A 25,699-nucleotide genomic window follows, 5' to 3' on the forward strand; every position below is an offset into this window, starting at 1 on the left:
ATGTAAAAACAGCTTGCTCTGTATAGATAAAGAAAGCTTCGGCCTTTGTCGTAATGTTTTTGATTGAGCCTACTTTTCTTCCTCGACTTCAAACCAGCACTCGCCTTACACATGCCTGACCCCCCCCCCCCTCTCTTTGTATAAACTCTTCACTCCTTTAAATGGAACTTCTTCCTTCATCATATATGCACTGAGTTTTACTTACAGTTCCATCACCAGTTACTCTACCTGAAACCGCTTCAAGTTCATAAATGTGGTATACTCCTTTAACTTGTAACAACTGTCTCGCCTATCCTCACTGTGAATAGTAATACACACAGCCTTGTCCCCTCCATAAAATAAATCTTCACTGTGATATACTTATGCTTTACAGGTGCTAGAACCTACAGGCAAGAAGATCCAAGAAGTGATTGCCTTTCGTGAATCTAAACGTCAATCCCCATTCTTCAACCACTTATCTGCCATCTCGGAATCTATCCCCGGTCTATCGTGGGTAGCGGTTACCCCTGCTCCAGCACCTTATGTGAAGGAGATGGGAGATTCAGCGGTGTTCTATACTAACAGAGTTCTCAAGGAATATAGGTAAGTTTAATGGAGTAGTTTTGTAGTAGCGTTAAGCAACAGTTCTTGTGATATACTTGTTCTATGGGGAACACCATTCTTAACGGGTACATTTTGTCAGATCACTTTTATTTCTTAGCAGTCCCAATCTCTTCCATATCCTTCCAGCATAAATCACAATGAAGAAATTAATCATTTTCATTATTAGCCATATTTTGTATTTGCAATATCAATTAGTATATAGTAATTCTCTCTCTACAGTACAAAACAATTAGCAAAAGTAATCAAAGATGATAATTTGACAACAAAAATTAAAGAAAATTTCAAATATATTTTTGAATTGCAAATAATAAACAGTAATCAGATTTGTTAAAATTGTATAGCTTTAACAAGAGCCATGAACCTCATGCTGAGAACTAAATGAGAATCTCAGGAACAAAACATGTAAATTTTGCTCATATTCTGCCATGCTAACAAATGTAGATTTATTCTCTCTGCTTTATCAAAATACCCATAACAGGACTGAAGGCACATTCAATCAAGTATTGTACGTGGTCAGAAATGACAGAGGTGCTGACCTCTGCCATTTCTAACCAAATTAGCTATGGTGGCCTATGCTGGGCCACCATAGCTAATTTGTTGTATGGGACAGTTTCACATCATTATTATTTTGCAAGTCCATCAACTCATTGATCTGATCAGTCTGCTGTATATCCAGACACTTGTTATTTTTGCAATTAAAAAGAAATGACTGAGTAATCCAATATGGATAGTTCACTCATTTCTGATCAATAAATCTGTTGTTAAACTTGATCAACAGCTTGGAAACACGCTCTTGAGAAATTATTTCAACTTTTTCTATTTGCATATACTGTATTTAGTCATTACCCAACAAAATAAATATTTTGTGCAACTAAATATTTTTTAATACTTCAGAAAATATAACTGTAATAGGGTCTTGTAGTACAGTTGGCTTTGTTCTTGACTTACAATTGAGGAGCGAGGGTTCAATTCCTTGCTGCGATAGAAATAGTTGGGCATGTTTCTTTTAACCTAATGCCTCTGTTCACTGTCATGTCATGATCATGACACGAGCAAGGCTTGTGGAATAAAACTTTCCCCTCATAAATTAATGAGCTACCTGGCCTCAAAATATTCAGTGGTAATATGTCTAAGGAAGAGTGAAAGTCTTAAATATAATCCACCAGTTTACTGGGGCAAACTTATCTACATGGCACTGCTTCTTACATACACAAATCTCTCTATATATAATGTACTTATAACCAGTAAGTAAGTAAACCAGTAAGTAGTAACTAAGTAATTGTAACTTATCCACCGCTGCCCACTGGATGGGGGCAGTGTGCAGGATAAACATATCAATTGTGACACTAGCTCTCCACATATGTCAGTTGCTTAATTTAGAAACTGTACTTGTGGTCGATCTCGAACCCATTGTTGATGTGACGACTTATACTGAATTTTGTAACTAGCTCATCAAGATTGTAACTTGCTTAGCTAAATGAATTGTGGGGTTCAGTCCCTGAGCCCATTATGTGCCTCTGTAACACTTTCCACTACCGCCCACAAGATGGGTATGGGTGCATAATAAATGAACTAAACTAAACTAACTCATAACCAAATAATAATGAAGTAAAGTCACACAATGTACAAGTCATAGCAGCTAGATGTCACTTAGCAAAAATAACCTAATAACATTGGTTCATTAATCAACCCAAGACTGGCTGAAAGGATGTGAACATGGTGGGGTAGTGACGTTACATAGCCAGAGTGAGGGGTATAATTTCTCAGCATGAACATCAATAATACAAGGCGGTGAACTATCTCTTTGCCATCAGATAAAACTAAGTCCCAACTGGACTGGCAAATGGCAACATATAAAATCTCTCTTCAGATAGTCAAGAGTCCACAATGACTGGAAATATGACAGTCAAGAAACTCTCTACGGAAGCTGAAGTCCACAATGACTTGACAAATGGCAGTCAATTACCGTATTTGCCGGCATATAAGATGCGCTTTTTTTATTTTTAAATGTATAAAAAAAATTGCCCTGCGCCTAATGCAGCCGTATTACGGATGTGAGAGAGTGGCATAGACTAGGGAGCCTGACGAGCATACTGGTTAAGTTCGCTAGGCACAAAAATCGTTTCTAATAATAAAATATTCAAAACAAGCCAAATTATTACAGTACTGTAAATTGTGTTACTAATAATATAATACTGTATGGAAAACAAGCTGAGTTATCACAGTTTATTATCACAAACTAACAAAAAATTGCTTACGATATATGTAGGCAATTATGAAGGAAGCTTACATCATCTTGCCACCTTACCCAGTATACATATCCCACACCTGATGTATGTCATACATTATTCAACGACTGTATTACATTTAAAAAACATTTCTTCATTATCTGAATGAAAAATGCTCCTAGAAATTTGAGAGGAATGTTAAACTTTCATCCTCCTGTCAGCCATTTGCAATGAATGAATAACAACAAAACCAGAGCACTGTGATGGTGCACCACCACCGGGTGCGCCACCCTCGTGGCCTGATGTGGCAACACTCGACATCACAGCCAGAAATACAAGTTTCACATCATGTATAGCAATTCTCTTGCCCAAAATATAGACAACTATACAGCTGATTTTAGAGGAGGTACAAGTTGGGGTACAAAAACCACTTTAAAATATCTTTCAATAAATGTATGATGAAACATACTAAAATAGATGTTTTTCTACAAAATATCCTTGTAAATTAGGGGTGCGGCCAATGCGAGGGGGCGACTTTTACACGGTAAATACTGTAGATCATGAAGGGCTAGTGAAAGACTTGTGCAAGGATATATGCAATGGGAATAACTGGTAAAGTAGGACGGTGGATACTCAATTTCCTGTTGACAGTCAATCAAATAAAATCTAGTCCAAGTGCAATTAAAAGCTCTGTACCTCAGGGTTCAGTCCTTGCACCACTGCTTCCCCTTATTCCCATATCAGATATAGACAAAAATACAAGTCACAGCTTTGTGTCATCCTTTGCAGATGACACAAAAATTAGCATGAAAATTACCTCTGCTGAAGACATTGAAAAATTACAAGCGGATATTAATTGTGTTTTTTGACTGGGAAGCAGAAAATAACATGATGTTTAACAGTGATAAATTCCAGGCAGTCGGGTATGGTAAAAATGAGAACTTAAACAAAATACAGGGGTACAAAACACAATCAAATCTGCTCATAGTAGGAAAGCAACATGTTAAGGATTTGGGAATAATGATGTCTGACAACCTAAAGTTTAGGGAGCATAACCAAGCAAATATTGCTTCAGCCAGAAAAATGATCGGATGGATTACGAGAACTTTCAAATCCAGGGATTCCATCACAATGGTTGTACTATTCAAATCACTTGCGCTGTCCCATCTTGAGTACTGCTCAGTACTCACTTCCTCCTTCAGAGCAGGAGAGAGATTGCTGAAATAGAGGGAGTACAGAGAACATATACGGCATGCATAGACATGATAAAGGACCTAAATTATTGAGATCATCTCAAAGCTCTCCAAATGTACTCACTAGAAAGGAGATGAGAGAAATATCAAATAATATACACAGGAAAATACTGGAGGGCCAGGTTCCAAATCTACACAGTAAAATAACAACGTACTGGAGTGAACGACATGGAAGAAAATGCAGAATAGAACCAGTGAAGAGCAGAGGTGCCATGGGCACAATCAGAGAACACTGTATGAACATCAGAGGTCCACGGTTATTCAACATCCTCCCAGCGAGCATAAGAAATAGTGCAGGAACAACCGTGGACATCTTCAAGAAAAAACTAGATTGATTTCTAAAAGAAGTGCCGGATCAAACGGGCTGTGGTGAGTCTGTGGGTCTGCGAGCCACTCCAAGCAACAGCCTGTTGGACCAAGCTCTCACAAGTCAAGCCTGGCCTTGGGTCAGGCTTGGGGAGTAGAACAACTCCCAGAACCCCATCAAGCAGGTATCAAGCAAGCAGGTTGGAGGTGTTTATCAATTTCTCTCTCGAACACTGAGGGGGGTTAACCCGTTATGCCCCTTATGTGTAGTGGAAGCATGATGAACAGTCTCGAGCCTCTGCTGTTAATAGAGTTCTCTCTGAGTACCTCTGCTTTTCAACAGGGGTATTCTGCATATCCTGCCATGCCTTCTGGTCTCATGTGGTGTTATTTCAGTGTGCAGGTTAGGGACCAGCCCCTCTAATATTTTCTACATGTAAATTATTATGTATCTCTCCCGCCTGCGCTCAAGAGAATACAGATTTAGGCATTTTGAGGGTCCCAATAGGTTAGATGTTTTACCGAGTGGATTCTAGCAGTAAAGGCTCTCTACACGCTCTCCAGGTCAGCAATTTCTCCAGCTTTGAAATGGGCTGTCATTGTGTAACAGTTATCCAGCCTGTCATTTTTCTTGCAGTTGTGACGGCTACTTTGTGTTTTTTAACCACTGCACAGAACGCATTAAGGCACCCGATCAGGGGGTGTGCAGAGCACCATATGGCATTGTTAGGTATAGGGAGCAATTCAAAACTCCCGTAGCTACATGGGGCTCACATCCTGTGCCTCAGGACTGCAGTAAACAGATGCTATCTTGAAAAAAAAATCGCTAGCATGCATACTAACTGTGAGAGCCTCAGTACTGAGAGAACGACCAAAGTTGGTGCATACAGGATCTGCTCACAGCAATGCTGCGCATCTAGGGCCATAGCACCACTTAATAATAATGAATAAAATAGGTAACTGTAATTATTTTGCATTGGTAGTGTCATAGATGATCCTGACTGTGATAAAGATTATGTTCAATTTTCAGATATCAGTGAACACAATGTTAATTATGATATTCACAGCATGAGGTAGAGACACAGCACCCAGCCATTGTTTCCTGCATCTGTGCATCTTGAAACAACCTCATGTTCCTTTGCAATACTGGGGTACCTCGTTTTAAGAATTTAATGTTCCTGGAGACGGTTCGTAAACCGAAGCGAATTTCCCCATAAAAAAATAATGGTAAATGAATTAATCCATTCCTGACTCCCCAAAAACTTCTCTTCAAAGTAAATTTTATACCTAATTCACCCAAATCTTCACTACAAAAGTATGTTCAAGTTATTACTTAACCCTTGCTGATGACTCCTGTTGGCATATGGAAGATTATGAGGAGTGGGGAGGAGGAGAGGTGTTGGAAGGGAAGTCCCCCTTCCATTATAACATCAGGCAGTGAAGATTTCTCTGGAGCGCGCGCACTGGCACATTTTGCCTGCATACCACTAGGTCCTGATTGTGGCTCACCGCTTGATTTTCTCACTTTTCTCACAAGGAAACGTTCTGTTGAAAATTGTTTTTCCCTTCTCCGTTTGGGAAAGGAAAAGAACACCGTTTGGTTGATCTAAGAATATAATATACGTGTCACTATATATGAGCCCCATATTTTTTAGAACACGTTTAACTATATATATTCCATAAATTACACACTTGAATGATATTACTACAAAAAACTAGATTTAAAACCATTCACAGACATTAAAATAATTACATAAAAAAATGTATTTGGGGGCAGCCCCTGCCACACTGACTGTCGGCCGCTAGGCTGACCTTGCATTCTTGTTCCGTGCGTAAACTATCAACACGCGGTTTTTGTGGTTCATTATGGTGCAGAAAAATTGTAGATAGTTATATATAACATAAAAGGAGGTGGGAGGAAAGACATAGCGGGGATTGGGGAGCTGAGGGATTGATCTCGCGTGCCCTATAAGCCAGTCTGTGATAGTCAGCCCACCCACCTGCCTTTTTTTTTTTTTCTTAGGCTATATTTAAATGTTTTTTTTAATGTTTTCATCACTCTTTGTGTTTTGAAATGAAAATAATTAAATTTGGAAAGATTTTGATATTAACTTTACCTGACCATTTATAAAAACAACAAAAGTATGTCCTTAACAGTTGCACTATGAAGTTTTTACCAAAAACAGATGTGCAGTGCAGGGGTTAAGGGCAGCAGGGCTCTTATTAAGAATGTTATAGTGTATTACAACTTTATCGTCATAATTCACATCATATTAGAAACAAACGATCACACAATGTGTTTCTTTCGTTTCCAGGGAGAAAGACAAGATACATGTTGAATGGGTACAGAACTGGAACAATGTCTTCAAGGAGCTACAAGAGTATGTCAAGAAACACCATACAACTGGATTATCATGGAACACTCGGGGAGGCAACGCCATGGCCAACCTCAAGCCTGCACCAGCCAACTGTGGTGTTCCCCCTCCCCCACCACGTATGTTGAACACTGTCTTTTATTCATTCTTTAAATATCCATCTCCAGTAGGAATTGATTCGGCCCAATCAGTTGTGTTTTAGCTCAACATTTTGTGATACTGTATGATCATTTTGAGCAATCTGTTTCTATCATCTATGAAAACTAGACATACTGACCACAAAATATGCATCGATTGCATGATACTGTATGGCTTAGGCTGAGAAAAAAGTGATAGGATCTTAGAGGCTGTAGAGTGGTTCGAGTCACCTCATTGCTCCAATTGATTTTCTCATTAATATATTTCACGTTAGTGTGATTTTTCTGGGGGAAGCCCCTTGGGCTCCCTAAAGCTACTACAATGATGCAATGCCATACTACTTGGTGCCATCAATCACAGAGCTCTTTATTCTTAGAGGGGGGCCACAAGCCAGAAATGTGGCCCCCTCAGAGACACAGGGAGCAGTGGCACTATGAAAACCTTTTATGTAAAGTTATTCATGTCTTCCACCACCAAGGAAAGGCACCTAGAAAGCAAAACAAAACAGACTACTGCTTGTTTAAAAATGAGACTGGCACCCTCAAAACTCCCCAAAGAACTACTATAAACTATGTAAAGAAATGGTAAAAAATTTGTGAAACTAGCATGAGCTAGTTTGCTCCATCTCCACCCGTCCTCATTTTGGGGGAGGAGGAAGGCAGGCCTGGTCAGCCGGCTGTTCCACCACCAGTTCTTAATCTGATGTATCCAGGACCTATGTCACCCACTCCAGTTGCTCTGGCTCCAGTCTCCTGTTTTCTGTAAGTGGTGTTTGCCTTTGACTGTTCTTGTGCACATTTGTGTAGTGTGTGAGCCAAGAGTTTAGTGTGCTTGGAGCTACATGTACTCAGGGTTCCCTTACCTGGGTGCTCATTAACCTCCGTGCTGCACGGCTTTTATTGTGACATTCTGGTGGTGCGCTGAAATTGAAGTGCTCCCAACAAATATTTATTTTCTTTGTATATTGTTAAAAATCCCTTCCCTGAGTGTGTACATGTAAAAAGAAAAATATAAAAAAACACTTACTTTGGCTGTGGTGATGTGGAGAAGATGCGGAGGAGTGACGTCACCAGAACGTGTTCGTCCATGTAGGAAGCTCCCGGAGGCGGTCGTGCGGGCGATTCAAGACTCGCGAGTTGCTACAAATGTGTTCATTCATTTTTTCAGTGCATTTTCAATGCTCTCTAATTACTTTTTTTTTATTGTATCTGATGCATATTTGTGTTCTTTACAATATGTACTCAGTAGAACATTCATAATGTTCCAAGGAACTGTGATACACTGTCACTAATGTGTCCACAAAAAAATGTTTATTGGCACAATATTACTTGTTCAATATTAAATTTATTTTCACTATGTATACACACACACACACTATTTACACAGTCGTACACTGTATTACACACTCAGTACTCAATACTAAGGAAGTGAGTTATAATCAAAGAAGCAGTCCATGGTGCACAGCGTGACTTTGCACTCGACTCGATGCACCATCAAGGTCAAGCCTGGTCTCGGGCCGGACTTGGGGAGTAGAAGAACTCCCAGAACCCCATCAAGTAGGTACCAGGTACACACAGATTTTCGCTTGCTGTTTTTTCATTGTGTGCTTGCAAACAATGCACTCACGTACACCTTTGGCTTTAGTTCCTGTAGGTGGTATGTAGCCAAGCTTGTGAAGTGTAAGGTAGATTTGAAAAGATCTAGGAAAAGATCAGTGACAAGATTCTGTCCTGGTACAAAGTAATCGCAAATTTTTTGTATGATATCACTGAACGCTTTTGGCACTTTCCAATGTCAATAATTTCGATCAACATTTGCAATGTTTTCAAAGTGTAGGCACTGTAGAAATATCAGAAACCTGTCTCATGACATGTACGTGTTGAACCCTGGGCTTGGAATAGCGTTATCCTTGTTCCAATAATCCTGTATTACATGTTTCACGGAATGTTTCACAAGCAGATACAGAGCTAGCAACACATACAGTTCAGCCACAGTGGTGTCCTTCCATCGTGTCATATGTGAAGCAGGTAATAAGCCACATCCAATAAGTCGTAGTTGCAATGTATACCTGTTGGGTTTTGTCAACAAGATGTTGCATGAATGGCTCATCAAAATAAGCCATAAAATATTCACTTTCACTCCTACCTTCACCTGTATATGGGAAAGTGGGTGCAACACTAACATAAGTATCATCAAATTGTGGTTTGTTTGGTACAAAATTATCACAGTCCTCCCTCGCAAATTTACCCATGCTCCTTATACTGGCACCACCATAACTATGGTATAGTAACACCACCATGGTAGCCACTAACACTCTGTTCATCTATGCTACTTGTATCAGAAGCAGCATCACTGAACCCAGAAAACAATTCATCTATAGTATCACTTTCTTCAAAAATTGGAGATGACACAGGTGGTAATAATAATGGCGAGGTCGATGGCCTGGGAGGCTGCAGCGTACTTGGCACTCACCCTGTACTTGATACGCTCGCTGTATCATCCTCATCTATGCTGTATCACTTGTATCTGACACTTGTGTTAGGTCTTTGTCATTCCTTGCTTCATCAGTATCACTAAACTTATCTTCTTCAAACAATAAGGTCTGAATATCATCATCAGAGAACGATCTTTCGACACCGTGTCTGACAGGGGATTGGGAGTCGGAGGCCCTTGCGCCAGCCATGGTGGCTCATTCAGAACTGAGCCAACTGATGTCCCTGATGCATGCTGGAAATTTTTGTCACGATGGCTGCCACTCACTGGAGGTCTCAGGCAGTTATCTTGTACCCAACCTGCTGTGCGTGTGTTTTGAGTCTTGCGATATCCTAACATCTCTTAAAGAGTCGGGTGGCGCACTGCTCATACCCTGTGTTAAGTCAGGTGGTGCAGTGGTTAAGTGCTGCCCTTGCAATGTCAGGGTTGTCTTCTCTGGTGTGTTTAGGATGCACTCCCTTAGGGAGTCTCCTCGCTTGTGGTGACCCTCACCCTTAAAGTAAGAAAGTTTTGACTGTCTTTCTTCGGGTTGAGAGTGCTTATTGCCGGTGGGAGGCACTGTGGTTCGTGTGACCTACCCAGTGTGCTGAAGTGGGCCTCCAGCCTATATGTCTGTCTGGTGCTATGATTTTCCCTGGTTGCTCGTTCTCCTTGGTTTGGTCCTAGGGTGCTTCAGGCTTTCACTTCTGTCCCTTTTTGGTTTCATTTGCTATTTCTGCTTGGAAGTTTTTCTGCTTTACTGTGCCTTGTTAGGTTCCATCTAGGGTTGTCTGGGGGGGTCGAGCCTGGCCTCGGGCCGGGCTTGGGGAGTAGACGAACTCCCAGAACCCCATCAACCAGGTTAACCTCCTTGTTGCTTCCTAGACCTTTCTGTTGACTTCAGCGGGCCAGGGGTGCCTGTTCAGTCATACAGGAGTTACCAGCATAGCATTCCCAGTGCCTGGGCTTCCTGCAAGGAACACTCACCCTGCAGGCCTTGGAAATCTCCTACAGGCTCTGTTATACTGTGGACACCTCTTCCGAGCCTGCTCTTGCCTTGTGTGAATTTGAGGGTTGTTCGTCGTCTGTGCCACCTGGTGACATTCATATGCTCTGCCTCCACCATGCTACCTGCTGGGTCGGTGGCATCTTTGACCCGGAGTCGTGTGGGACTTGTTCCCCACATGTGACTTCTTAACCACTCTCCTCTTGAAGTTCAGAAGTATCAGGCAGTGACCACTTTTCATTTGAGGTTTTCTGTATTGCAGCAGTTTAGGTTGTACTCACCTATTTGTATTTCCCAAATTGTGTTTGCATGGGTTGAGCTTTTGGTCCCACCTCTCAACTGTCAATCAACTGGTGTACAGATTCCTGAGCCTACTGGGCTCTATCATATCTACATTTGAAATAGTGTATGGCGTCTGTCTCCACCACATCATTGTGTGCCTGGTTGGATGGCCCAGATTTGCCCCACTTGGTTTTTAGGGGTTTTGATTTGGAGGTGTTGGTTAATTCAACCAAGATTCTGTCCACACCACCTCCTCCTTTCCCAGTGGGCATTGTTCACCCTTCTCCTCCCCCTTCCTCGTTTCCGACTCTGAAATGTCTAAGGGTTTTGGAGTTGGGGCAGGGTTTAGTTCGGGATGTGGCTTGAACTGATCTGGGGTTTGCCCCTTCCAACTCGGGCGCGTTAGCCATTGAGCCTCTTGCTCATGGTGAGGCTTCTGGATCTTTTCAGCAAGCCCCTTCTTTTAATACCTCTCCCTTGGACTTTGCTTTTCTATCGCAGGTGGTGGGTATGAATGATTGCTCCACCCTGCTAGGGGCCCTCATCTGTGGTTCCTGGGTCTTGGGGGGAGTCCAACTGGGGCCCCTTGGGTCCTGTTTGGTCATTTGTGGGCCTTGGTGCCTTCTGCATAGGGCTTTATGTTTCAAGGGGGGGAAGGTTTTATTATCTCCCCCCCTCCCTGTATGTATTTCAGTTGAATGCGACTTCCCTCGGGATTCATTTCCAAGTGCCTTTGGGCTCTTTGGTTTAGTCCTTCCAGAGTTTCCCTGGTGAAGGCTCAGGAGGCCCTGTGTACGTACATCCTGCGTGACCCTGTATACGCCTCAGTTATAGACCCAGCTTCCTTTGAGTTCGGTTCTTCTGCCCCTTATTGGCTGCATTACGAGATTCCAAAGTCATCCTGGCTGGCAGACTGTCCCTTTTTTTTTTTTCTTGGGGATTGGTGCAGTTTGTGGTACCTGCATGTTTGAGTGGCAAGAGATGTCTACTGTGTTGCAGGTGTTTTTGGGGGTTCTTTTGAGTCCCCTCAATGCATGCCTCTTCATTCCTGCCCTTTCCCACAATGTGGGTTGTTTGCAGCTACATGCTCAGGTCCCCCAGCTGCTGGTTGCTTTGGTTGCAGGTGACCTTCATGGCTGTTCGCACTTGGCCTCAGTTGTGCATTTCTTGAGCCTCCTGAACTTCATTTTGATTGGTTCTTGGAGGACATGGGTGGTGAGGATCCTCTTGTTGGGTTTTGGTCTCTGCTGCTTCAACGTTGTCTGTCCTCCTTAAGCTGTATGTTTTGATCCTCTAGGAGGCGGTCTCTTGTTTTTCACCTCCTGTCTTATGTGTTGGCGCAGTTTTTGGACTTGGCGTGGGCGCTGGTTCTCACTTCTGCTTCCCCTTTTCCTTACTTTTGTTTCCTGAGGATGTGGTTTCTGATTTTATCATCTGTAGCCACTGCTTGTCAGCCTGTGGAGGACTTGTTGTATTTTTGGGATGGTCGTTCTTGCTCTCTTGGCTGTTTGGTAGCCAAGGCATCACCTACTTTTGGTCGGGGTGGGTCCTCTGTGGTGCCAGTTGCTGTGTCGAATGCATCTCCTCAGTCCTTCTCTTCATCTTGTCAGTGCCGTGCTTGCTCTACTCGCAAGAATGACATTCGAGGTTCATTCTGACCCTTTCGTAGGTTGCCCCTTTGACAGGGAGGTGGGGTGAGGCTAGCTCAAGTTTGCCAGCTCTTGGTCTTGCAATTTGTGGGCTTTTTGGGTCGTGTCTTACAGCCTGCAGTGAAGGTGATTGATCCTGCCTCCTTTGGGGGGTTTGAGGCTTTCAGGGCAGGTCTCTTCCCCTCACCTTTGTTGGGTCATCTCGGAGTGAGTAGCTTCAGGCGTGGTCTAAATGATTTCATCTATTTGGTGGGTTTTCTGCCCGTTTCTAGTCCCAAAATGGGATTCTTTGGATCTCTGGTTGATTCTTGACCTTTTCGAGTTGAACTGGTTTATCCCATGCCCCTCTTTCCGGATGGCCATGTTGTCCCAGATCTGGCTCATTCTCAGGCAGGGCACTTGCATGATATCTCTGGAACTATAGGACACATATTGCCACATTTCTATCCATCCGAGATTTAGGGATTGGTTAGATTTTGTCGTGGGGTGGCAGGTTTCTGCCTTCGAGCTCGCCTCTTTGGGCTGAATCTACCGCGTCACATTTTTGTGTGTTTAACTCCGGTCGTGGTGGCCGGTCTAAGGTTGTTGGATGTTGGCCTACTTGACGACTGGCTGGTGTGGGCTTCCACCCAGTCTCCATTTCTGCTAGTCAGGGATTTGATTCTTCCCAGCTCTTTGGGTTTGGGTTCCTGGAGAACTGATTGAAGTCCCAGTTGGTTCCGTCCCAGGTTCGGATGAGGTTAGGCGTAGCTTGGGATTCTAGATTGGTATCGCTTTCCCTGTCTCTGTGGCCTTCATCTGGTTGCAGCACCACCTTTTGCTGGTGTTTAGGGGAACTTGGATGACTTGGTGGTTGCTTGAGCAATTATGTGGGTGCCTGAGCTTTGTCCTTCTGGTTTTTCCTTTGGGCAGGTTTTGGCTTTGGAAATTGTTCTGGTTCAGGGCAGCCGCCTTTGTGCCTTTTTGCAATTGCTGGATGCAGACTCCGGGGACCCCTGTGCTGGTTGCTGCATCCCTGGCTTCCTCTTCAGGTATTTTGGGGTCCAGTTCCCTGGTGCCTTCCTCTGCTCTTGCTCAACATTTTCACAGACGCTTTAATTTTCATTTGGGGCTTTATGACCAGTGCTCACCAGTCTCCTTCATCGGGTGCACAGTACGGCTCAGGAGTTTGGGCCATGTGGCAGGTGCTGCAGGAAATTTGTTTTTTTTTTCTGTGGTTCATTGTTTCATCTGGGATGCTGCAGGAAATTTGGATTTTTTTTCTGTGGTTCATTGTTTCACCTGGGGTGTTTGGTCTCTTCAGTTCCTGTCTATTTGGAGCTGGTAGCTTCAAGTAGCTCGGCTGCTGAGTTCTCATGGTTTGGCTGTCCGTGCTGTTCAGGTCCTGGGAGTGTTCAATATCTTGGCCAACAGTCTGGCCCAGTTCTTATTTTCACGGAATGGACTGTCGACGCTGCTTCCTTCCTTGGCTTTGTCAGGTGTTTGGGTGCCCAGATGTCGACTTCTTCATGTTGGTTTGGTCTCTGCGTCTCTCTCTGTTGTGGCGCCATTCCCTGACTGTAAGGCTCTGGCAGTGGATGCCTTTTGGCTGGACTGGTCATGATGGGGGGTTCATCTTCGTCTTTTTAACAGTCTGGCTGTTGCTTTAGGTTCTGGTGCAATTGGAGTCCTACAGGAAAAGGGTGATCCTTCTGGCTCTATGGTGGCTAGCCTTGCCTTGGCTTCCTGCCCTGCTTGCTCAGTGTCCAAACCCGGGCGTTTTTGAGTAGCTCCACCTCTTTCCACAAGTAAGGCTAGTGATGCACTTCATTGTTTCTCTGCTCTTCACATTTGGTGTTTTGACATGCGTGTTTCACCATCTCTGGTGATCAGGTGGCTGGTTTAATGGTGTCCCATATGTGGTCTTTCTCCCAGCAATAGTGTGTCTCTTGGCATGCTTTCCGCCACTTTGTCTCCTCATCATAGCTCCTCGATTTCTGGTCGGGTTGTTCTGTTCTTTATTTGCTTTTACTTGATCAGCGTCTTTTGCCATATATTGTCGTCTTTTCTCGTGCAGTGTAAGCAGAGCCGTTCCAGCTTGCATTCAGGGTTGTTTCCTCTTCGGTCCGTTTCACTTGCTTTTTACACATTGTTTTGCCTCCGGCCTACTGGTGCACTGCCCGAGTCTGCCAGGTCTGTTAACTGGATTCTTTCTTTTCTTTCTGTTTCTGGTGGCCTCTTCAGTCAGGGTTTGTTTTCAGTGTGTATTGTTTTTGCATTCTCTGGCTTCCAGTTGCCAGGTGGGAAGCTTCTTGCTCTTTTTTGGCACCAGGTCCCTTGTTCTATTGGCCCTCATGAGTGCTTTGGTTGCTGCCGGCTCTTCTTTTCTGGCAAGAAAGGAGTCGGTTGGCTTCCAGTGGATCCCTCTGGTGTCCTGTGATTGCTTTATGCCGCTACTTTCGTGACTCCGGTTCTATTTTGGTGGGCTATATGTGGTTTGCCCTGGTTTCTCTAGATCCCTATTCCAGGGTTTGTGTTTCTCAGGTCATCCGCAGTGTCCTATGGTCTAGCTTGCCTGCGATCTGCCCTCATGCCCATGATGTGCATTAGTCTGCTGACTTTTCGTCATTTTTTCTCATTTGCCTTTAGTTGTTGTTCTTGTGCAGGGGGTTTTGTTAGTCTATTTTTGTCTTGATCCCTGTGGTGTTTCCTCCTTCCTGTTTGGTGTCGTTTCTTCTCTGTAAGTAAATAGCTTCAGAGAGCCACAAGAGGCTCCCTGCAAAAAACATGTGTTGAATGTAATGAAACGCCAAATTTTTTGGTGAGCCCCTGTGGCTCCCTGATCCCCTCCCTCTCCCCAGGGCATTGGGGTGGTTTCCATCATCATAAGAACTGATGGTGGAGCTGCCAGCTGACCCAACTTGCCTTCCTCCAAACGAGGGGAAGAGGTGGGGTGAACTAGCTCACGCTAGTTTCACAAACTTTTGATTGTTTGCATTGATGGGGAGTTCTTTTGGTGGTTTTGAGGCTGCAGTCTTGTTTCTGGTCAAGCAGTGGTATGTGTTGTTTTGCTGATTTTCTGGGTGCCTTCCCTTGGTGGTGGCAGACATGAATAACCTTACATAAAAGGTTTTTATAGTGCAATTGCTCCCTGTGCCTCTCTGAGGAGGGCCAGGTTCTGGCTTGTGTTGGCCAAGTAGGCCAATAAAAACTCCGCAACTGATGGCATTTAATTACATTTAACGCTGGTTTTGTCAATGGGTGTGGGTAGAGCGCCAATATTGGTCAGAGGTCGTCTACTTCTGTACCCAACTATGTAATGACTTGTTGCTTTGTCCTCTTCATTTTGCATAATGATTTCCGTTACAGGTTATTTTGTGTGTTCCCTTGGATGAATGTAGGGTATTTGAGTAAATATATGCCATGCTTATTGTGTGTGTGTGTAACTTCAAAGAAAGGTGTATGTTGTCTTCAAGCATCACGTTAAACAAATGTTCATGCAGAAGAATGACTTGACTCAAGGAGAGGATTCCCGTTCACATAGATTAAGCACGTTGTATGTGTTGCAATTACAGTATATTGATAATGTGGGATATTGTATGAATAAGATGTATAATGACTGTGCCAGATAACGGTAATAATATTGATAATCATGTAATGATTTGTATTTCACATTACGGGCATTTTCAGTCATTACTAACGTTTGTCCATCTTTGACCTTTTTTTTTTTTTTTTTTTTTTTATACCCCAAACTACAGTAATTAAGTAAACTTCTAAAATTAGGTTAGATCATTTTGTGTAACTTAAAAGTGAACAACTCTAGTAATTTCTTGTAGCTTTATATATGCCAAGATGCTTTCTAATATGTCTCAAGTATGACTCCTTTGCTTTTGGATTTGTTTATAATGCATTTTCAAAATCTCTGGCCTTCAGCCTAGCTGCCATTAATAGTATTGCATTGAAGCTTTTATATAATATATAAAGCAGGTCATAGTCATTCTTATCACTATATATCTATTGTTGTTGATTAGTTTTGTATTTCCTGTAGAGTAAAGTTGCCATCTCGGATAACTTGTGCAACGGTAGAATTCAACTTCTTAAAAAGCTATAAAAGACTTCCGTGTTGAATTATTGTTGTTCTAGTTTCTAGATTACAATCCTGTATTCTTTGTATCTATTTCCTGACTATACACTCCAGTCTCAGAGTTTGAAGTTGAGTATCTCGAGTACCAAGCTGTAGTAGTAGTAGTAGTAAATGATGGCACCGTTAGATATATTATAGCTAACACTGATGTATTGTCGGTAGCTGGCATCCCTCCCCCTCCCCCCATGGTGAAACTGGAGCCTAAGGTTGCGGCTGCAGACGATGGCCGTTCTGCATTATTTGACTCGATCAACAAGGGAACGGCTATCACTTCTGGACTTAAAAAGGTATGGTATTATAATTGCTGTATGTCCTCCAGTAATGAGCTTCTGTCCACAGTTTAATTTTTCAAGACCTGGAGGCAATATGTCAGTTATAAATCGTGTAGTTATTCATTTGATCTCTATAAATGGTTTTAATTCATTATTATCAGTGGTTTTGTCTCCAGTATTTTGTTTGATACTTCGCATGGCCTAACTTTATAATCTTTTATCTAACTTTACCAGCTGGCTCTTAGATATCATGAAATTTATTGATACTCAACAATTGCCTGGTAATCAATATCTTTTACTGAAGACTAAATTGTAACTTTATTTTCACTCTCCTAAAGCCAAATTGGGCAGAATTTGTTCCATATCACTATGTTTATATAAATTTTGAAATAAAAGAACTAATACTGTAATTATCTAATACAGTATCTGTATACTTTAAACCCGCCATACCCATAGAATTATGAAAGTTCCCCTTTCAGAATGTTTATCTGTTGAAACAGGTTGTCATGTGCAGCACAACATACCCTCTCCATGTGGTATGTTGTGTAGCATGATATACCCTCTCCATGTGGTATGTTGTGTAGCATGATATACCCTCTCCATGTGGTATGTTGTGTAGCATGATATACCCTCTCCATGTGGTATATTGTGTAGAACAACATACCCACTTCCTGCGGTATGTTGTGTTACAGTCAAGTTTCTCGCCCACACTCCCCAAATTTCAGTTGTGAATTAAGTTGCAATTTATAGTTGCCACACACTGCCCTTCAGTGTACATCTGCATGATGAGTAGAATTGCTATAGTAATTAGATGTCCCTGATAGGGCTACCTTATCATTTTCTGTTTTCCCTTTTATTCATCATCTTCTTCTGGCAGATATTTGTTTGACGTCTTGAATGCCTCATTGTATAAAGTAGTAACTCAAAATATACTTGAAATTGAAATAAGTTTATTGAGGTAAAATACACACAAAGGGATGAGGTAGCTCAAGCTATTCTCACCCCGTTCAGTACATCGTGTTAATACATACATACACATACATCACAAACAATAAACATATTACCAAACATTCTGAGAGATAAACATATACATTTCCTTCAAAATATACTAGTTTCAGTGAGATAATTTTGGCAACATTTTTTTAATACAGCAGAACGGTGTAATTAGAAGTGTATAGCAGTATATATATTTTGTCTTGTTAATGTATGATGTCTTTAGGAGGTCTCATGTACAGTAATGCCTTGAAAACAACAGCATTTATGCTTTTTCATATTGATTTTATTCAGAGAATATTTAAAATAAAGGCAGTCATAAATCACCACTCACAAGGCCACACCACTCACAAGGCCTCACCACTCACAAGGCCTCACCACTCACAAGGCCTCACCACTCACAAGGCCTCACCACTCACAAGGCCTCACCACTCACAAGGCCTCACCACTCACATGGCCTCACCACTCACAAGGCCTCACCACTCACAAGGCCTCACCACTCACAAGGCCTCACCACTCACAAGGCCTCAACACTCCCAAGGCCTCAACACTCCCAAGGCCTCAACACTCACAAGGCCTCAACACTCACAAGGCCTCAACACTCACAAGGCCTCAACACTCACAAGGCCTCAACACTCACAAGGCCTCAACACTCACAAGGCCTCAACACTCACAAGGCCTCAACACTCACAAGGCCTCAACACTCACAAGGCCTCAACACTCACAAGGCCTCAACACTCACAAGGCCTCACCACTCACAAGGCCTCACCACTCACAAGGCCTCACCACTCACAAGGTCTCACCACTCACAAGGCCTCACCACTCACATGGCCTCACCACTCACAAGGCCTCACCACTCACAAGGCCTCACCACTCACAAGGCCTCACCACTCACAAGGCCTCACCACTCACAAGGCCTCAACACTCACAAGGCCTCAACACTCACAAGGCCTCAACACTCACAAGGCCTCAACACTCACAAGGCCTCAACACTCACAAGGCCTCAACACTCACAAGGCCTCAACACTCACAAGGCCTCAACACTCACAAGGCCTCAACACTCACAAGGCCTCAACACTCACAAGGCCTCAACACTCACAAGGCCTCAACACTCACAAGGCCTCAACACTCACAAGGCCTCACCACTCACAAGGCCTCACCACTCACAAGGCCTCACCACTCACATGGCCTCACCACTCACATGGCCTCACCACTCACAAGGCCTCACCACTCACAAGGCCTCACCACTCACAAGGCCTCACCACTCACAAGGCCTCACCACTCACAAGGCCTCAACACTCACAAGGCCTCAACACTCACAAGGCCTCAACACTCACAAGGCCTCAACACTCACAAGGCCTCAACACTCACAAGGCCTCAACACTCACAAGGCCTCAACACTCACAAGGCCTCACCACTCACAAGGCCTCACCACTCACAAGGCCTCACCACTCACAAGGCCTCACCACTCACAAGGCCTCACCACTCACAAGGCCTCACCACTCACAAGGCCTCAACACTCACAAGGCCTCCACACACACATTTTAGAAGGTCAGCCCTTGCACTGTTTCTCGTCTTCATCCTCTTAGAAGACTTACGAATACAAGCCAGTTTCTTGTCATTCTTCGCTGATAACATAAAAAATGTTTGTGGAAATTTTAAGCCAATATTAACAAGGTCTTCTACTTAATAGTGTAAAATAATGTAATGTTCAGCAGTGACAATTTCCCATTACTTTGATAAAAGGAAAACCAAAAACTATGAGTGTAGTTTTTCCATCTTTGCTGGAACAAAGATAGACGTCTTCAAGAACCAATTATATAAGTTCTTGCTAGAAGTGCAGAGCCATCTGGGCTGTGGTGGATATGTGGGCCTACGGGCAGCTGCAAGCAACAGCCTCTTAGACCAAGTTATCACAAGTCGAGCATGGCCCCAGGCTGGGCTTGGGGAGTAGAAGAACTCCCAAGACCCACTCGGGTAACATCCAGGTAAAATACAAGCCGGCCAGATCTCCTCATATAAAGGAGTGATCAATTTGAAGACCTTGAAATAGTAGTAGGCATCCATCAGTCTCAGAAGACTATGGAGTTGCGCTCTGGTGTCGGCCTGGTCTGGAGTGGCCTCACCAGGGCGCAAAGTCAGGGTAGGTTGATTCGGGGGAGAAGCTGTTAACCAGGCAGCAGGACCCCCCTCTCTACGGCGCCGAAAGTCTCCAATGGAAAGGCACAAATAATAGTGTAAGAACTAATGTTCAGAGAGCACAATAAAGCAAACGTGACAACAACCTGGAATATACTAAGATGGATAATGAGTCCTCATCAAAGCAAGTGATGCCACATCAATGATAGTACTCATCAAAGCACTGATGCTATCTTATATGGCATATTGTTTGGTCTTCATATCTCTTTAAAGCAGGTGAGAATGTAGAGCCAGAAAGTGTGGAGAGATCCTTTGCTGCACATACACATTTAAAACTACTTGAAGCATTTAAACTACTTGACCTGACTCAAAACACTCAAACTGTACTCCTTGGAATGAAGATGATATACCGGTATATATCTCACAAGATTTACATGAAAGATACTGGAAGGTCAAGTCCCAAACCTGCACAATAAAATTACAGCATACTGGAGTGAGAGATATGGTACTAAGTGCAAAATAAACCCAATAAAAATTTAAGAAGACAGTGTAAACATCGAAGATCCATAACTTTGCAGTCTCTTCCCATAAAATATAAAAAAATGTTACCAAAACATGTGAAAGCTTTCAGGATAAAACTGGAGAAGTTTCTGGTTGAGCTTCTGGAGCAGCCCAGCTGTAATGGCTATGTGGGTCTTTGGGCTACAAAGAAAAACTGCCTCACAAACCAGGCAGTCGTCAGGGAAGGCTTGTTACAGACCAGGCTGTGGGAACTGAACTCTCGGAATCATTGACAGGTAATAAACATGGCCACGCTGGCCTCCTTCCTTGCTCGCCGCACTTTCATGTGCAATGATAGCAGTTAATGAGTTGAATGAGAGTGATCTTGAACCAGAGGTTGTGGAAGCAGCCACACCCCACAGTTTCAAGGGAAAGTATGGCAGGGTACTGGCAAGTTGGCAGGGGTAAATAGACCAGGTAAAATAGCAGTAAGGTGGGGTTTTAGAGCTGAATCTGGTTCCCTGTTGACGCAACTAGGTGTGCACCCTTTGCACTACGTATTCTACCAGTTTCCCTGTAGATGCAACTAGGTGTGCACCCTTTGCACTACGTATTCTACCAGTTTCCCTGTAGATGCAACTAGGTGTGCACCCTTTGCACTACGTATTCTACCAGTTTCCCTTGTAGATGCAACTAGGTGTGCACCCTTTGCACTACGTATTCTACCAGTTTCCCCTGTAGATGCAACTAGGTGTGCACCCTTTGCACTACGTATTCTACCAGTTTCCCTGTAGATGCAACTAGGTGTGCACCCTTTGCACTAAGTATTCTACCAGTTTCCCTGTAGACGCAACTAGGTGTGCTCCCTTTGCACCATGCACTCCACCACCACACTTGCACATCCGTCACAACAACCACCACCACTACCTACTCCATATAGAGAATAATGATACATTAAATTTTGTTTTTTCTTTTCGTATGAATAATAATTATATATAGTTTGGGATATATCTAGCATAAGGACATTGGATGCCTCCTAGATCACTGATCAACTACAATCAAAATACATCTAGTTATTTTTTGTTTAATAAGGCTGGCTGGTGCATCTCTTATTATGTTTTTCTTTTACTAACATATACAGTAATTTGAACGTTACTTAGACGCACACTGTAAGCCTGAGTGGGGGATCAATAGTGTGTGCGTGCTTGTGTGTATGTATGTAGGTGTGCACGTGCTTGCATGTGTGTTTGTATCTTGTCATAGAACTCTTAATAAAATCGAAAAGCAGAATTTTTCTATGTTGAAACCATCAGGCATGGAGACAATTTATATGTTCTAAGTGTTCTGAGCATACTTCTAATGTCTTTAATATCTTACAGGGTCTAGATATATAGGTATGAGTGCATGTATGTATGTATTCTCCTAGTTGTGTTTGCAGGGGTTGAGCTTTGGCTCTTTGGTCCCGCCTCAACTGTCAATCGACTGGTAGTCGATTGATTCCTAAGCGTAGTTACAGGATGAGAGCTAGGCTCGTGGTGTCCCGTCTTCCCAGTACTCTTTGTCATATAACATTTTGAAACTACTGACGGTTTTGGCCTCCACCACCTTCTCACTTAGCTTGTTCCAACCGTCTACCATTCTGTTTGCAAAAGTAAACTTTCTAATATTTTTTTGGCACCTTTGTTTCCTTGGCTTGAATCTGTGTCCTCTTGTTCGTGAAGTTGCTAGTTTTAGGAATTCCTCTTGTCAATTTGGTCGATTCATGTTAATATTTTGTAATTTTTCTAAGTGGTGATCATATCACCTCTTTTTCTTCTATCTTCTAATTTTGGCATGTATTAATGCCTCTAGTCTCTCCTTATAACTCTTGTTTTTCAGTTCCGGAAGCATTTTGTAGCATGCCATTGCATCTTTTCCAGTTTATTTATGTGCTGCTTGAGGTTTGGGTACCATACAACTGTGTATGTATGTATGTATGTGTATGTATATGTGCATGTATATATATATGTGCATGTATGTATGTGTGCAGAGCAGAGTCCGTGAGTATGTTCAGTTTTGCACATTAGTGTAATGTTAAGTAGATTGTGTAGTATACAGAAACAGATTATTCACTAATCAATTTAATTCTGTGTAAGTTTTTATAATTATGTTATTTTTTTAGAAAGTCATTATCCAAAGTGTTTCATTTTTATTTAGGTGGACAGCAACGCACCTCGCCGTCATCCCCTACATAAAGGGGCGCGGACATCACAAACAGTAATTTGTATATATATGCATAAACGTTTTGGGATCTCCGGTACATTTGTTAATATGGGTATTGTCTGTCTCGCTCTGCTGCAGGAAAACTCCTTTGGTTCCTTGAACTTACTTTATTTCCTCTATAAAATTTTGTGGCACAATGAAGTTAATGTATCAAGTGAAGGGAAGTGAATTCTAGAAAACAAATTTAACGGAATAACTGAGCAATAGTAAATGTGCAATGCCACATGCAGATGATGAGTCACAATAACATGACTTAAATATCCGAGAACTAAACCACACACCAGAAGATGAGGAGATGATGACGTTTTGGTCCGTCGCTATCAAGTCAATAATGGTCCAGAACGGATCGAAACGTCGTTGTCTCCTCATCTTCTGGCAAGTAGTTTAGTTTTCAATGCCCCGTGTCAGTAGACTTCAATTTTTTATACACGTTTCATTTTAGGAGTTAAATTTTCTAAGTAAATTCTGAAAGCTTATCTTGAATTTTTACTCAGGTTGTTCATACTCTTGACAGCTGTAAATATAGGCTTGATTTTACAAAAAAAAATTTATTAAACAATTCATTATTTAAATTTGGTTTGATACAAGACCCTAATATAGCAAAAGTAGATTGAAAACTATAAAATATAAATGTTTTATAAGTGTGTGGTGCTTTCCTTACTTGGAGCAAAGAAGATGTGTGTACAAGTAATGTAAAACTGTCGTGGATTTCTGTGCAAGACTGTTGTTTCAGTAATATTTTGGTACTTACATCTTTGCTCTGACTTTGGTTTTGGATTAAGTAGATCTGGTGAGGAGTCTTGACTCATTCTTTGGTGGTCTTTTTTCTTTTTCTTATACTGTATATACCTAATATGGCAATGCAAAGCTTAATTGTGCTTTTTCATACTAACCTTCCTTTTGCTCATTCAGACTTTGCACTCTCTTAGATCCTGCCGTTTGCTGTCAGGCAAGTCATAAATTTCTTAGGGAATGAATGTACATATAATGACAAGTTACATTCGTTCATGTAATGACAATTCAATATTTAATATTATTTTGTTTTGTTTTAGTGAAAGCATGCCTAATACGTTCTCATCCATGAGAGATATTGCTAATTACATTTTTGTGATCAATCACAGTCATTTCTGTGATAATATATAGAAATAAGAGAAACTGACAGACTATAACTGCCAATACTGTACTATGAAGGTACTGACTGCTAATGGGCCTCAGCACTCGTAAGTTATATCTATAGACGTGTTTATAGAGCCGCAGATAGGTAGTGGGGAATATAGTGAGTGTATAGGAGTCCTGACCCGTGCACACTGTCGTAGGAAGTGAGCAGCTTAGTCTACCAGTTGATGTCTTCAGCTACTCGGTCTACACGACCCATTGCTCCTCTCCTGTGTTTCTCTCCACGGGACCTTTCACCCACCTTCTTTACCATTAATGTTTTCCTTGTGTACTTATCTCCATTTCTTCCCTTCCTCACTTTGAGGAGAAACTTGCTAAACTAACAGTTTTAAATTTCTGGAGAAGACTATGGTGCATGTAGCCACACCTCCTAGGTGACTATGGTACATGTAGCCACACCTCCTAGGTGACTATGGTACATGTAGCCACACCTCCTAGGTGACTATGGTACATGTAGCCACACCTCCTAGGTGACTATGGTACCTGTAGCCACACCTCCTAGGTGACTATGGTACATGTAGCCACACCTCCTTGGTGACTGTGGTACATGTAGCCACACCTCCTAGGTGACTATGGTACATGTAGCCACACCTCCTAGGTGACTATGGTACATGTAGCCACACCTCCTAGGTGACTATGGTGCATGTAGCCACACCTCCTAGGAGACTATGGTACATGTAGTCACACCTAGGAGACTATGGTACATGTAGCCACACCTCCTAGGTGACTATGGTACATGTTGCCACACCTCCTAGGTGACTATGATACATGTAGCCACACCTCCTAGGTGACTGGTACATGTAGCCACACCTCCTAGGAGACTATGGTACATGTAGCCACACCTCCTAGGAGACTATGGTACATGTAGCCACACCTCCTAGGAGACTATGGTACATGTAGCCACACCTCCTTGGTGACTATGGTACATGTAGCCACACCTCCTAGGTGACTGGTACATGTTGCCACACCTCCTAGGTGACTATGATACATGTAGCCACACCTCCTAGGTGACTGGTACATGTAGCCACACCTCCTTGGTGACTATGATACATGTATCCACACCTAGGAAGGAAATTCTCAGAGAACAAAAAACGATGAGATTTACATTTATGGGTACTTTGATATGGTCCGATACGTAACATTCATTGACTGTGAATTTTGTTCATTAGAGATTCCTTACTGATGATATTAAGAATAACTTGAGAATAAATATGATTTGCTCACTGAACGATGGAAAGTCTCAAGTCCCAAAAGCCAAGATCAAACAATCAAATATGACTTGGAAAATAAAAAAAAAAAATATAAATTTGACAAAATAATAAATGCTATTTGTTTACTTAAACATTCCAAATATTGTAAAGGAAACATGTTCACTTTTAATTATAAACGTGTTAGAAACTTTATAAGAGGTTAAAATGTTCTTTTCTGTGGAGAGCCCCTTTGGTTCCCTGAGCCATACTGGGATGATGTGTATATATATTAGACCGTAGCAACAGTCAATTGAAGGAGTTCTAGGTTTACTGGGGACCGGCTCCAGAACCTGACCCCCTTGGAGAGGCACGAGGAGCAATGGCCTATAGGCACCCCTGTGTAGTTGGAAGCAGTCTTTATCTGCCATCTACCAGGTCAGATGCCCAGAAAGGTAGGAATCCCAAAAACTACAGCTGGTGAAAAATTTCTAACTGAAAGCCGAACGAGCAAACATAACTCCCCAATCAGAAAACAAAGAAACAAGCATGATGTTACCACAGTCATCGCGCTGCTGTCTGAGCAAGTCCCCCCCCCCCCTCTCCCTGGGAAGGGGATGGGGTAGGGGGTCCCAGACCTCCCTTGCCAGCTATCCAACCCCAGTTCAGTGGCTGTTGTGTTTGGTGGCAGTCGATCGACTCTGGCTCCATCCTTTTGAGCAGTGCTGTCCATA

At 42.6% G+C, this 25,699-nt stretch overlaps 1 protein-coding gene across 13 annotated transcripts in view; it reads left to right on the forward strand.

The window, feature by feature from the left end:
• LOC138352350 (adenylyl cyclase-associated protein 1-like) overlaps nt 1-25,699 on the forward strand; it is a 299,780-nt gene that overhangs the window by 260,396 nt on the left and 13,685 nt on the right. For 11 of the 13 annotated variants that reach the window (XM_069304746.1, XM_069304752.1, XM_069304753.1 and 8 more), the window contains 4 exons: nt 374-582; nt 6,706-6,884; nt 16,598-16,722; nt 22,537-22,596. In XM_069304746.1, the coding sequence (XP_069160847.1) occupies nt 374-582; nt 6,706-6,884; nt 16,598-16,722; nt 22,537-22,596 (573 nt within the window). The remainder of the gene's footprint in view (nt 1-373; nt 583-6,705; nt 6,885-16,597; nt 16,723-22,536; nt 22,597-25,699) is intronic. The other 2 variants (XM_069304744.1, XM_069304743.1) reach the window with 1 other exon arrangement.

This window comes from Procambarus clarkii, chromosome 53 (genome assembly GCF_040958095.1).
Source record: "Procambarus clarkii isolate CNS0578487 chromosome 53, FALCON_Pclarkii_2.0, whole genome shotgun sequence".
Classification (NCBI taxonomy): Eukaryota; Metazoa; Arthropoda; class Malacostraca; order Decapoda; family Cambaridae; genus Procambarus; species Procambarus clarkii.